The sequence below is a fragment of the Carlito syrichta genome, unplaced genomic scaffold (genome assembly GCF_000164805.1).
Source record: "Carlito syrichta isolate Samal-C Ts95f unplaced genomic scaffold, Tarsius_syrichta-2.0.1 Scaffold115728, whole genome shotgun sequence".
Classification (NCBI taxonomy): Eukaryota; Metazoa; Chordata; class Mammalia; order Primates; family Tarsiidae; genus Carlito; species Carlito syrichta.
The window spans coordinates 165922-178659 of record NW_007059824.1 but is presented as its reverse complement, the minus strand read 5'-3'; the positions used below and the strand labels follow the sequence as shown (position 1 = coordinate 178659).

The 12738-nt window shown below is 44.1% G+C and overlaps 1 protein-coding gene across 3 annotated transcripts in view; it reads left to right on the top strand.

Moving 5' to 3' along the window:
* Positions 1–6: 6 nt before the first annotated feature.
* Positions 7–12738, top strand: part of ARPC2 (actin related protein 2/3 complex subunit 2) — a 36101-nt gene continuing 23369 nt past the window's right edge. For 2 of the 3 annotated variants that reach the window (XM_021706538.1, XM_008073692.1), the window contains exons 1-3: positions 7–43; positions 260–341; positions 10562–10596. In XM_021706538.1, coding sequence (XP_021562213.1) covers positions 268–341; positions 10562–10596 — 109 coding nt within the window. In that variant the 5' untranslated portion in view covers positions 7–43; positions 260–267. Of the gene's footprint in view, positions 44–162; positions 342–10561; positions 10597–12738 lie in introns of all 3 variants that reach the window. The other variant, XM_021706546.1, reaches the window with a different exon arrangement.

Below are 12738 nucleotides of genomic sequence, written 5' to 3'. Positions count from 1 at the left end.
GGCGGCGGCGGCTCGGCAGGCGGGTTCAGGCTTCGGGGGCCAGGTCGGTCGGGTGGGCGGGTGTCTCCGCAGTCAGTGCGTGCGTGGGCCAGCGCGTGCATCTTCCCCTTCCCTCCGCCCCGTCCCTCTTCCCCTTCTCCCCTAACCTCCTACCCCACCCAGCCCCCCTCCTCAGGGGGCAGCAGGGCCGCTCCCTCCGTCCTTCCGTCCCCTTCCCACCCTCACCCGCCCTTATTTCTCCTTCCCCTGCTCGGGGCAGCCGCCGCCATGATCCTGCTGGAGGTGAACAACCGCATCATCGAGGAGACGCTCGCGCTCAAGTTCGAGAACGCGGCCGCCGGGTGAGCGCGCGCCCGGGGCGAGGGTGGCGGGGGAGGCGGACTTGACCTCCGTAGTCCCCGGTGTCGTCCAGCCCCCAGCCCGGACCTGGAGGAGAGAGATGGGGGGCCTGGCGGGGTGTAGGGGCTGCCCCGGCGGGGCAGACGTGGGAGGCGATTGGGCGCGGCGGGGTGAGGGGCAGAGATGCGTGGGGAGAGGCTCAGACGAGGGATGCGGAAGCAGCGAATGGACAGGAGCGTGCTTGCAGTAGGGCAGAAGACCTGTGGGACGTGAAACTCGCCGGGGAAGCCCACTGCCCTCCGTACCCCCCGGCATTGTTCTGAACCCCGAGAGAGCCCGTTTGGAATTGGGCTGGAAGGAGTTTTCAGGAAATCCCAGGACTGGAGGAGGGAAGACGGAGCAGGCCTAGAGCTCCACCAGTACTCTCGTTTCCCACCCCCATCTCCTGTAAAAGGAGCTGGAGGGAAGACTAAAAGCAAACCCAGTCTTGCAGCCAGAAAAACGTGACCTCTCTAGTCTGCCTTCTCCGAACTCTGCTGTGACAGACCCTGACCATTCTGTTACATATTTCTCAAGCAAAGCGAGTTGTCTCTCCGTCCGCACCCTTTCCTTATCTCTCTTCTGAGATTCTAGTGCTCTTTCCCCACCCGCTAACCTTTATCTAGTTATCTTTTAAATTCTCCTACAAGATCCTTGGCCTGTGATTTCTTCTGTGGTAACCCTGGCCCAGTTACACGCTTGAACGCCTCCAGGATCTGTAAAGTTCTTAGATAACCTTGTTTAAAGTTGGCCTTTTTAAAAGATGGTCTATGGGCATATTTCCAAGGCCGCCTTCTCTGTCAAACACAAGAATCAGTAGAAAACCTCTTGCCTAGAGCTGCTTTACTTTTCTAATACAATATTTAAAACATCGGCCAAGCGTTTTAGCTTCTAATTTTTGGGTAGTCCCTTCCTTTGCCTCATTTCCCCATCGGTGTGAATGGGGCTTCAGATCTTGGTTTCACAGTTGAGGAAATATGTGCAAACTGTTTCTGGTGAGCTGGAAACTAGTAATAGGAAAGTGCTTGGAGGTCCACAGAGGGGAGAGGATTGGTGGAGGGGAAATTTTAAGTGGTCATAGTGTACATGTGGCTTGCAGGCATTAAAAAAAATAGGTACTAACCCACACCTAAATTGAATATATTGTGTGTCCTGTCTCTTTATAAGGCCACAGATTTTATCTGTAAAACAAAGCACTATGTTCCTTGAAGTAAGGTGTGCAGTGAGCAGTACTGTTTCCTGCTAGGGTTTGCAGTTGCTTATATTTTAGACTGACTAGCTTCTTTCATGTCTTCAGCCTCTCTTAACCGGTTCCTTTGCATTTTACATATTCAAGTGAATCAGCCCAAGGTTTTATTTTGGGTGATTGCAGTGTACTTTTTTTGAGCAGTGGAGCACATAGGAGGAAGTTGAATTAACTTCTGCATTTTCACAACGGATCTTAATGCATCTTCAGGTCCAGACTAGCAAAGAATCAGACCTGGGAGGTTATAAGTTGATCTACAAGATAATGGCTGTGATATTCAAGTAGAGGCATGCCTTTTAATGTAGGAGTATATTCACTTCTGTTTGTGTGTTAATAACTTGTAATGCCAAAATGTGGCCCATTATTCAGAACTTCAGCTCTTATTATTCTTTTAGAAAAGTATTCCTTTAAAAAGCAGCTAACCATTTCAGAGGGATTAAAGTAGGCCTTCCAGTCTGGAAGGCATAAGTTAGAATTTCTAGGACATTTTTTACGAAAATATGCATTTTAGCAAAGTTGGCTGGGGCGGGGAGGCAAGTTTGGGCTCGTATTCTGGCCCATCTCCTCGTCAAGATGTGACTTTCAATTAGTGGGATCAAAACATTCTGATGAAAATTGAAACCCTGAAAATCTTTTAAAAGAGACCATGATAGTATGCCTAGTAGGTAGGGCTTTCCTGGGATTACAGATATAACATCCAGCAGAAGCATAAAGCTAGTGTATGTTTTCAGGCATCACAGTAAGGTGATGCAGCAGTGAAGCAGTTAAGTATTTATCAAGGTGCATGCCCACACCAGAGCTTCCAGCAAAGTTTATATAGTGTAATAATCATAAACATTTATAGGATTCTGCCAATGCTCAGCATCAGGCAGCAGCAGGAAAAAAAGAAGCCTTTCTGAGAGCCTGTTATCCAAGTTGTGGAAGAGCTAAGGAGTGAGAGGTGTTGGATTGTAGATAAGAGAAAGACATTTAAAAAGGGAGTAGCAGCCAGGCTCAGGTGGCTCAGCCTGTAATCCCGCGCCTTTGGGAGGCTGAGGTGAGTGGATTGCCTGAGCCCGCGGGTTCGAGACCCGCCTGGGCAGCCTCATCTCTGCAATAAATCAAAAAATCAGCCGGGCGTGGTAGCGCATGCCTGTAATTCTGGCTACTTGGAAGGCTGAGGCAGAAGGATCGCCGGAGCCCAGCAGGTCGAGGCTGCAGTGGCCAGGAGCGGCCACTGCACTCCAGTCTGGGCGATCGAGTGAGACTCCGACTCCAAAAAAAAAAAAAAAGGGAGTAGCTTGAAGGAGAAATCCCAGAGATGTGAAATGCTTTGCTGGAATGGGAACCTGCTGGGAGAGGTCAGCTCCACCCTGCTCTTTACACTTCTCAGAATAAACCAATCGGGAAAACATTACAGTTCAGAGCAGCCTTTTCTAAAGTGCATCTTCCAACTCTGATGTCCAGTAAGATAGCCATACTTGTGCCTAGCTAAATTTAAATAAAAGTTAATTAAGGTGAAACAAAATTAAAAGTGAGTTTCTTAGTCACACTAGCCACATTTCTAGTGCTCAGTTGCCACATGTGGCTAGTATAGAGTACAGATGTGGAACATTTCCTTTATTGCAGAAAGTTCTGTTCCAGCTACTGAAAATGAAAGCATGAGACGGTCATAAAAATAGTTCTGTGGCATATACTTCAGGATACAATTGCATTAATTTTCCTTTTGTGGTTGATCTTTTTTAATGATTCCTCTCAGATCACTCTCCTGGATCTAATGTCTTTTAGTAGACATCCTACTAAAAGTCTGAACTTCCTTCTGGGTAAACCAGTTCCTGTCATCTAAACTGAGAATACATTTGGTCATGATAACCTTTTAATTTTGAGGCAGTTCTGGCTGAGGTTCAAATTGCTTTTTATTTTTTTCCTACCACACTTCTGGGAAGTGGCTTATTGAAACAATCTATATATCCTCACAACGTAACAATAATTGGTATCTTGTCTTCCCAACAGCCTACAAACTAAGAGAATGTTACTGATTAGAAAGCTGTATCAACACTGCAAATAACCTCATGCACAAGTCTTATCAACAGCTTTACCTCTTTTGGAAATTCTTACCCAGACCCCCAATTAAAGCAGAAGTAATCTGGCAGATTACATTAAGTATTTTGTTAGTGTGTATACTGAGAACCTTTTCAGCCTCAGAAACTATGCCTGCTAACTTAGTTCAAGTCTGGAGTCCAAAATTGAAATGCTGTTAGATGCGAATTGCTGTTGATTTTAGTGCATGCTGGCTCCTTGCCACAGCTTGTGCATATTGTAGGGAACTGTGGTTCTGTGAGGGGGAGTGAAACTCAGTAAGCAAGCAGCGCCAGTTGGGGTGGGCGAGGTTTGTGGGAAGAGAACTTTGAGAGAGGAATAAATTAAATCTTGCTGATACCTTGTTCTTATTCCTGAATATGCTGCATATGTCCTCAGAGAGACAGGCTGGTTTGAAGTGATTTGGAATTAGGACATTGTTTAAGCATTTAGAAGAAATGGGATATAGTGTCTGACTCACCAAAAAGATCTGGTTGGCCTTTTTACAGGTCATTGTAGTTAATTCCACACTGCTGCTTGTCTTCTGGCCTCCTTGGGACCTCTCTGGGCATGAAGCCCCAGAGCTGCCCTTGACCAAACCATGATCCTTAAGGGCTGGTTCTGTAATTTTAGTGGTCGTAGACTTTTGTAGTGAGCAGAATTCAGTAATTTCTCTATTTCAGGACATAAGGAGGGATAACTAGGAGAGAGACATAAATGCCCAAATGGGAAGTTAGGATTAAAAACTCCAAGTCCTTATTGAGAAAAGAGGACTAGATAATACAGTTGACAGGAGTCCTTATTGACTGATTGTTAACATTCTAGAAGTTTCCTTAGAAAAAGGATGGAAGACATTTTTTTCTAAGCAATTTTAAGACTAGCTCTTGAGCTGGGCTTGATGGCTCACGCCTGTAATCCCAGCACTTTGGGAGACAGAGGCAAGAGGATTGTCTAAGCCCAGGGATTCAAGACCAGCCTGGACAACTTAGCAAGTCCTCCTCTCTATAATTGAAAAAAAAAATTAGCCAGGTGTGGTGGCATCTGTGGTTCCAGCTCCTTGGAAGTCTGAGGCGGAAGGATCACCTGAGTCCAGCAAGTCAAGTCTGTGGTAGTTGTAAGCATGCCACTGCATTCCAGCCTGGGCAACAGAGTAAGACTCTGACTCAAAAAAAAAAAAGCCTTGAAACCCATCTGAATGAATTGAATATGTTGTAGTGTCTTGGGCTGTCTGATCATTATCTCTGAGGACTTATCTAGGTGCCTTGTTCTAGGATTCCAGGCATTACAACAGTCTGACGTTAATAGGATGCCTGTTTTTCCTTGTACAGCCAACCAGTTCCCAACTCTGGGAGTTACCACAATCCCAAAACCTCTCCTAACCACAGATTCAAAATCTGATCTCCTCTGACTCCACCTAGGAAAAGAAACTAATTTGTTATTATCCTCTATCAGTGATCCAGGCACTGCTAAACACTAACATGGTTTCATTTCATTTCAAATGTGCCTGGGTGACAGAGAGTAGATTGCATTTACAGTTGAGAAAATTAGAGCTCTTGGGGAATTGGGAGAGAGTAGACATCATATTAAGCACTGTGCTAAGCATTCTTCTCTTAATTCTTGGCCTTGTTTATCGTGTGGCATACACTGTACATGATCATATTTATATGGCACATTTGGGTAAAGATCCTGCCTAGCCTAAAGACCCTACCACTGGCTGCCCTAAGGGCTATGGGGATCCTTATCTCAACATATCTGTAACTTAGTCAGGAGACACTGGTTGGGAAACTTTGCTGTACAGTAGTCTCCCCTTAACCTACTCTCTACAGTTCAGTTACCCATAGTCAGCCGTGGTCTGAAAATGTTAAATGGAAAATCTCAGAAATAATTCATAAGTTTTAAATTGTGCTCTATTCTGAGTAGTGTGATGAAATCTCACGCTGTCCCACCTAGGACTTTGTCTGGATATCCATACAGAGCATACATTACCCCCTGTAGTCACTTAGTAGTCATTTCAGTTATTAGATCAAAGTGGCATCACAGTGTTTGTGTTCAAGTAATCCTTGCTTTACTTAATAATGACTCCAAGGTGCAAGAGTTTGATGCTGGCAATTGGATATACCAAAGAGAAGCCATAAAGTGCCTCCTTTAAGTGAAAAAGTTGATCTTGGTGTTCTTTGGCTAGAGTTTGGAACTATCTGTGGTTTCAGTCATCCACTGGAGGCCTTGGAATTTATCCCCCGCAGATTAGGGATGACTACCATACATACAGAGGGTGCCAAAAAAAAGTATACACATTTTAAGAAAGGAAAGAACTATTAAAAGTGTAATACTCAATATATACCAATAACAAAAGATGAATACAAGTCACACTTGACTTCTGCAATTACAAGAGGTGTGCAAAGTGGTTACTATCAGCATCCAGACACTTCTGATTAGTCAACTACTGCAGGACTTGTTGCAGTGCACGGCCTCCCAGATTTCCCTTGTGCACATCGCACACAGTACCCTTTGTCTCAGACTTACCACAAATGTGTGCAGTTGTTAGGTATGTTGGAAGGTCTGTTACTTACTCATGCCTTCATTGTTGTACTTCCACAACATTCTCAAATTTCAAATACTACTTCAAAATGGTCTTCTGCTCCTTGAACAACTCTGCTTCTGCCATTTTCTTTGACTGTCCCGTCTGTCACTTGGTTGACAGTAGCATTCATTTGATTAATGCCATCTTTTGAGCAAACATCATACTGCACATTGCTACTGTAAGACAGTTAAACTTTGAAAAGTAATACGCCGGGCTCGGTGGCTCAGCCTGTAATCCCGCACCTTGGGAGGCTGAGGTGAGTGAATTGCCTGAGCCCGTGAGTTCGAGGCCCACCTGGGCAACTTGGTGAGACCTCATCTCTACAGTAAATAAAAAAACTAGCCGGGTGTGGTAGCGTGCGCCTGTAGTTCCAGCTACTTGGAAGGCTGAGGTGGAAGGATCGCCGGAGCCCATCAGGTCGAGGCTGCAGTGGCTGGGAGCGTGCCACTGCACTCCAGTCTGGACGACAGTGTGAGACTCCAACTCAAAAAAAGAAAAGAAAAGAAAAGTAATACATCATAAATAACATCTCTTAAAATGTGTATGTATGTATATATGTGTGTGTGTGTGTATATATATGTATATTTGGCACCCTGATATATAATCTCAGTTGGTCTTCACAACAACCTTGTGAGGTAAGGTGTTTTATTTGTGTTTTATAGAAGAGGAACCAGGCCTGGCGCAGTGTCTTACGCCTGTAATCCCAGCACTTTGGGAGGTGGAGGTGAGAGAATTGCCTGAGCCCAAGGTTGGAGACCAGCCTGGGAAATTTGGCGAGACCTCATCTCTATAATATATCAAAAAATTAGCTGGATGTACACCTGTAATTCCAACTACTAGTAAAGCTGAGGCGGAAGGATTGCCTGAGCCCAGCAGGTTGAGGCTGCAGTGGCCATGAGTGTGTCACTGCATTCCAGCCTGGGCAGCAGAGTGAGACACTGACTCAAAAAAAAGCAGCAGCATCGGAACCTGAGACTCAGTGACATTTGAGGAACATTGCCTGTGGTCACATAGCCATTAAGTAGCAATTCCAAACTTGCTTCTTCTGTAGTTAATCTTACCCCCAGCATCTGAAACTTTAGCAGATGGTAGAACAGTAAATAACGTAACCATTTATCTTTTTGGCCTATTCAATGATGCTCTTTCCTGACCAAGCCAGTCTTTGTCTCCATAAGTAAGCCACAAAAGTAACAGACACCTAGTCTGGAATTGTGAGGAATCCTGTTGTAGTACTCTTCATGCTCAGTGACCTCCTTGTTGGGGCAACTGAGTTCTCGGACCTCTAACTACCAGACGACTTCTCATGTAGTCTCCTTTGGCCTAGTGCTCTCCTCAGCAGTATTTCTGTCTCCTCTGCAACCTTTCTGGCAGTGTAGCCATAAATAGTAAACTAAAATATTAATGGCAATGATTTGACAAATATTCCCAAGTCAAACGGCAGACCACTTATGATCAATCTTAAAAACTCCTCCCACTGGGGATCTGTGCTGAGGGTACTTTATGCCTAGGGAAATTCAAAAATTTAGGGAATAGGGTGTTTATGGCTTGGACTCGTAAGGTTATTTATTTGTAGTTTATTTTTCTCAAGTCTGTCCATGAAGTGGGAGAGTGAAGAACTCAACCCTTCCCTGGCTGAGTTAAAGCCTGAAGGTTTAAAAAAAAAAACCACCACCTACTAAATGATGGAATATGGACTTTTATAAACTCTGAGACTCTTTGGCGTAGCTGACCTTCCCCAGGAAAATGCTTTAGTGCTTCCTCCCATCGGGTATCTTCATAACTTTTCATTCAGATGGGCCACAATTAATGGTTCCATTTCATTGTTCTTTGCTCTTGTTTTTAAGAGGTGAGAAATGGTTTTTGGCTGTTAATTGCCTTTGTTTGCTGGCAGTTTCAAAATGAGTACTCAGAGCAATTTGAATTTTCATCTAGTTTTTTTCTCTTATTCTGAACTCACTGCTTCTCCGTCAACCCACTTGATGCTTCCATTCTTAGAGACACTCAACATGCTTTTCCTAAATCAGATATGAATGACTTTGAAGAAGCAGGGTAGAATTTGATGTGCTTCACATAGGTTGATTTTCAACAGGACTGACATATGTTAAACAGAAGTCAGTTTCCTGGAAAGGTATCGTTTGGCCTCTGCATCAGCTTTTTAATAGTCATAAGCCATGTTATATATTCCTTTATTTCCCAGCAACCCTGAATGGCAACTTGGTCTTGGTTCCTTTCACAGGTGTGGGAGCAGCGATAGTATAGAAGTTATGTACTTGATTGAGAGGTCTTGAGCAAGTTAGGCAAAAATAAACGCGAAAATGTGTATATCCTGTCTGCTAGCCCGTAAAACAAAGTGGAATCGTTGAGATATAGGTAGCTAGCAGATAAAGCAGTAGAGTCTTCATTTGTTTCTTACCTTTGGCTTTGAAGAAAAGGGGGAAAGACATGAAGTAATTTTTCACTGAGGGTTAATTGGCCATTATTGTTTATAGGTAGGATGCAGGTCATGCTTTCTTCTGGGTAATAACTCAGCAGCATATATCAAATAGAAGTTCATGTACCAGGCTAAGCTGGAAATCTCACAAAAAGCAGTAGGTGGTCATTGCCTTCTGGTATATGTTTTTTCAGGTCTGTTATCTTGTTTTATCTGTACTAGATCCATGAGGTGAGTAGGATCATTTGTATTCTCCCGTTTTATTGATGGTAGATGAAAACACAAAAATGTAAGTGTGTTTGTCCTAAAACATGAGCCTCATCAGAAAGCTAAAGTTGCAAAATGGGTGTCCTAACTGTTCTCCTCAGTGATCTCACTGTTATTTTGTACTATATTCTCTGTGTAAGTACGGAGTTGGAATTTAAAAGCAAGACAAAACTCAGATAGAACAAAGAGGGCTTCGTGAAAAAGAGTGGTCAGTGCCTTGGTGATGTAAAGAAGAAAGATGAGTAAGAAGACTTACAGATGGTTTTTTTAAAATAGGCTAAATGGGAGGCTGAGGTGAGAGGATTATCTGAGCCCACAGGTTTGAGACCAGCCTGGGCAACTTGGCGAGACCTCATCTCTACAGTAAATCAAAAAATTAGCTGGGCGTGGTAGCACGGGCCTGTAGTTCCAGCTACTTGGAAGGTTGAGGCAGAAGGATCACCTGAGCCCAGTCAGTCGATGTCAGGGTGGCCGTGAGTGTGCCGCTGCACTCCAGCCTGCACAACAAAGTGAGATGCCAACTCAAAAGAAAAAAGTGGACTAGAGCGTATTGTTTTGTTTTATGGCCTGAAATCACCCTTCCCTTTAAGCAAATTAAAACTGTTCTGTGTTATACTTACCCATTCAGCTGAATGTATTGCTCCTAATACCACTGCCGGGTTGGAGAAGCATTGACCAGAGGTGGTGTTTTGTGGCATATATGTACACACAGGTATATGTCATGTTCTTAGGGCATTCTGAATTGAAAGTGAGCACCAACCATGGCAAGAGATTCAACAGCAGGTGAAAAACAAAAGCTATCACTGCCTTTCCTTTTTTATCTCCTACTTTAAGTAAGTCCAGAGGTTCAGGTGCATGAGAAAATGAATCGTGTATTCTCATCAGCAAAACTTAAGATTTATACAGAGTGGTCTGATCCTTTTTTTTTTTTTTGAGTCACAGTCTCACTCTGTTGCCCAGACTGAAATCCAATGGCACACTCAGGGCCACTGCAGCCTCGACCTGCTGGGCTCAGGCAGTCCTCCTGCCTCAGCCTTCCTTCCAAGTAGCTGAAACTACAGGTGTGCACCACCATGCCTGGCTAATTTTTCTTGATTTATTGTAGAGATAAGATCTTGCCAAGTTGCCCAGGCCGGTCTTGAACCCATGGGCTCAGGCAGTCCTTTCACCTCAGCCTCCCAAAGTGCTGGGATTATAGGCGTGAGTCACCGTGCCTGGCCTGAGTCAAATCTCACTCTCGCCCAGACTAGAGGGCAGTGACACGCTCATGGCCACCGCAGCCTTGAACTGCCAGGCTCAGGTGATCCTTCTGCCTCAGCCTTCCAAGTAGCTGGAACTATAGGCATGTGCCACCATGGCCTGCTAATTTTTCTTGATTTATTATAGAGATGAGGTCTCACCAAGTTGCCCAGGCTGGTCTCCAACCCGTGGACTCAGGCAGTCCCCTCACCTTGGCTTCCCAAAGCGCTGGGACTCTAGGTGTGAACCACTGTGCCTGGAAAGGTCTGATCTTAAGTAAAGCTTAGGAGCCTTTCTAATGTTCCTTTAAGGCAAGCAGCAATACTGTTGACTAAGGACCCTTTTTTGTTTTGTTTTGCAGAAACAAACCAGAAGCAGTAGAAGTAACATTTGCAGGTAAGTGTCTTTATCTCAACCCCATTAAGAGAAGGCACAGTATGAAAAATAGAAAATGAAATTGTTCCTAAATAACTTTTGGCATTTTGGGTACTGTTCCTTGTCAAGTCTTTTTGAGATTTTTTAATCATAGATAGCCATTTCATGTACTTAATCCGTTGATGGCTAAGTTACCTGCTGATATCTTAGAAGTTTGGGTTTAGTTTTGTGGTACAAACTAAAACTTTTTTTTTTTTTTTTTTTAATTAAGTACTGATGGCTGGGCTCGGTGGCTCAGCCTGTTAACTCAGCACTTTGGGAGGCCGAGGTGAGTGGATTGCCTGAGCCCGCAAGTTCGAGACCCGCCTGGGCAACTTGGCGAGACCTCATCTCTACAACAAATCAAAAATTAGCCGGGAGTGGTAGCGCACGCCTGTAGTTCCAGCTACTTGGAAGGCTGAGGGGGAAGGATCGCCGGAGCCCAGCAGGTGGAGGCTGCGGTGGCCGGGAGTGGCCACTGCACTCCAGTCTGGGCAGCAGAGTGAGACTCCAACTCAAAAAAAAATTAAGTACTGCTTATATTATCTTCAAGCAGCCATCTATTTTAGTTTCCGTACATTAGTCGGGAAAGGTAAACATGCTAGAGACCCGTTCATCAAGTCAGAGAGATGTTGCTGCTTTCTATTCCCTATAAAGAATTAGATGTTGGTCCTACTCACTTGCCATGTGAACTTAGAGAATTATACTCCACCCTTTCTAAAGGGTGACAAGTTGACAAAATTTTAAGACTTGCAGCTTTGAAGTGCTGTGACTTGGAGGTGGGCACCATGCCTTTCTTCTGCTGACTAGCAGTGGCTAGCAAATCTCCCTCTGATTCTCATGCCAGCTCCCCAAAGTGATGGCACTCAGCACCTGGTTTCAGGCATTACACAGGCTGAGTCAGTCCTGTGTGTACTGCAAGAAGATAGAACCCCAAAGAGGAGAGGCCTTTAGATTAGAAGAGACTTAAAAGGTAACCAAATGGAATATATGGATCTTGTTTGGATCCCAATTTATATAAGAAAAGCATTTTTAAATGTTTTGGGGAGGCAGGGGGACATAAAAATAAAGTGTTTTGAGGCAATAGAGAATAGTTGAATACTTGACTAGATATTGATACTAAGAAATTATTTTTTAAAATTTAGGCATGACAGTAGTGTATAGTTACTTTTTTAAAAAAACAGTCTTCTTGGCCAGGCACATTGGTTCATGCCTATAATTCCAATACTTTGGGAGGCTGAGGCAACAGGATCACTTGAGGTTAGGAGTTTATCAAGACCAACCTGGGCATTTAGACACTCGTTCCAATGACTTATTTTGAAGCAAATCCCAGATATCACACCATTTCAAGACCTTGTCTCTACAAAAAAAATGCATATAATTAACCAGGTAGGCTGAGGTGGGAAGATCACTTGAGCCCAGGAATTCAAGACTGCTGTAAGCTATGAACACAGCACTATACTCCAGCCTGAGTACCTGGTGATACCCTGTCTAAAAAACATGTTTCAGAGATACGTTCTGAAGTATTTATGGATGAAATGGTGTGATATCTGGGATTTGCTTCAAAATAAGTCATTGGAAGGAGTGTCTAAATGAAACAAGAATTAGCCATATATTGATAGTGATGGGGATGGGAGTTTGTTACACTGTTTTTTTCTGTTCATATACATGTGTAAAGTGCATCCCAATGAAAGTTGTTGTAAGAATCCCTTTTAGCATCAAGTTGTGATTCAAGTAAGAATGGCTTTGTAGTTTTAAGAAAGAGAAAAGAGATGGGTACTCAGCAGTTCCATCCCAGTGTTTCTATTGACTGCCCAAATTGATTATTTTATTTTACTTTATTTTATTTTTTTGAGTCGGAGTCTCACTCTGTCACCCAGGCTGGTGTGCAGCGGCACACTCATGGCCACCGCAACCTCAACCTGCTGGGTTCAGATGGTCCTTCCGCCTCAGCCTTCGAAGTAGCTGGAACCACAAGCATACCTGGCTAATTTTTGGATTTATTGTAGAGACAAGGTCTCACCGTGTTGCTTAGGCTGATCTCGAACCCCTGAGAGCACGCAGTCCTCTTGCCTCCTAAAGTGCTGGGATTACAGGCATGAGTCACTGCGCCCGACCCAAATG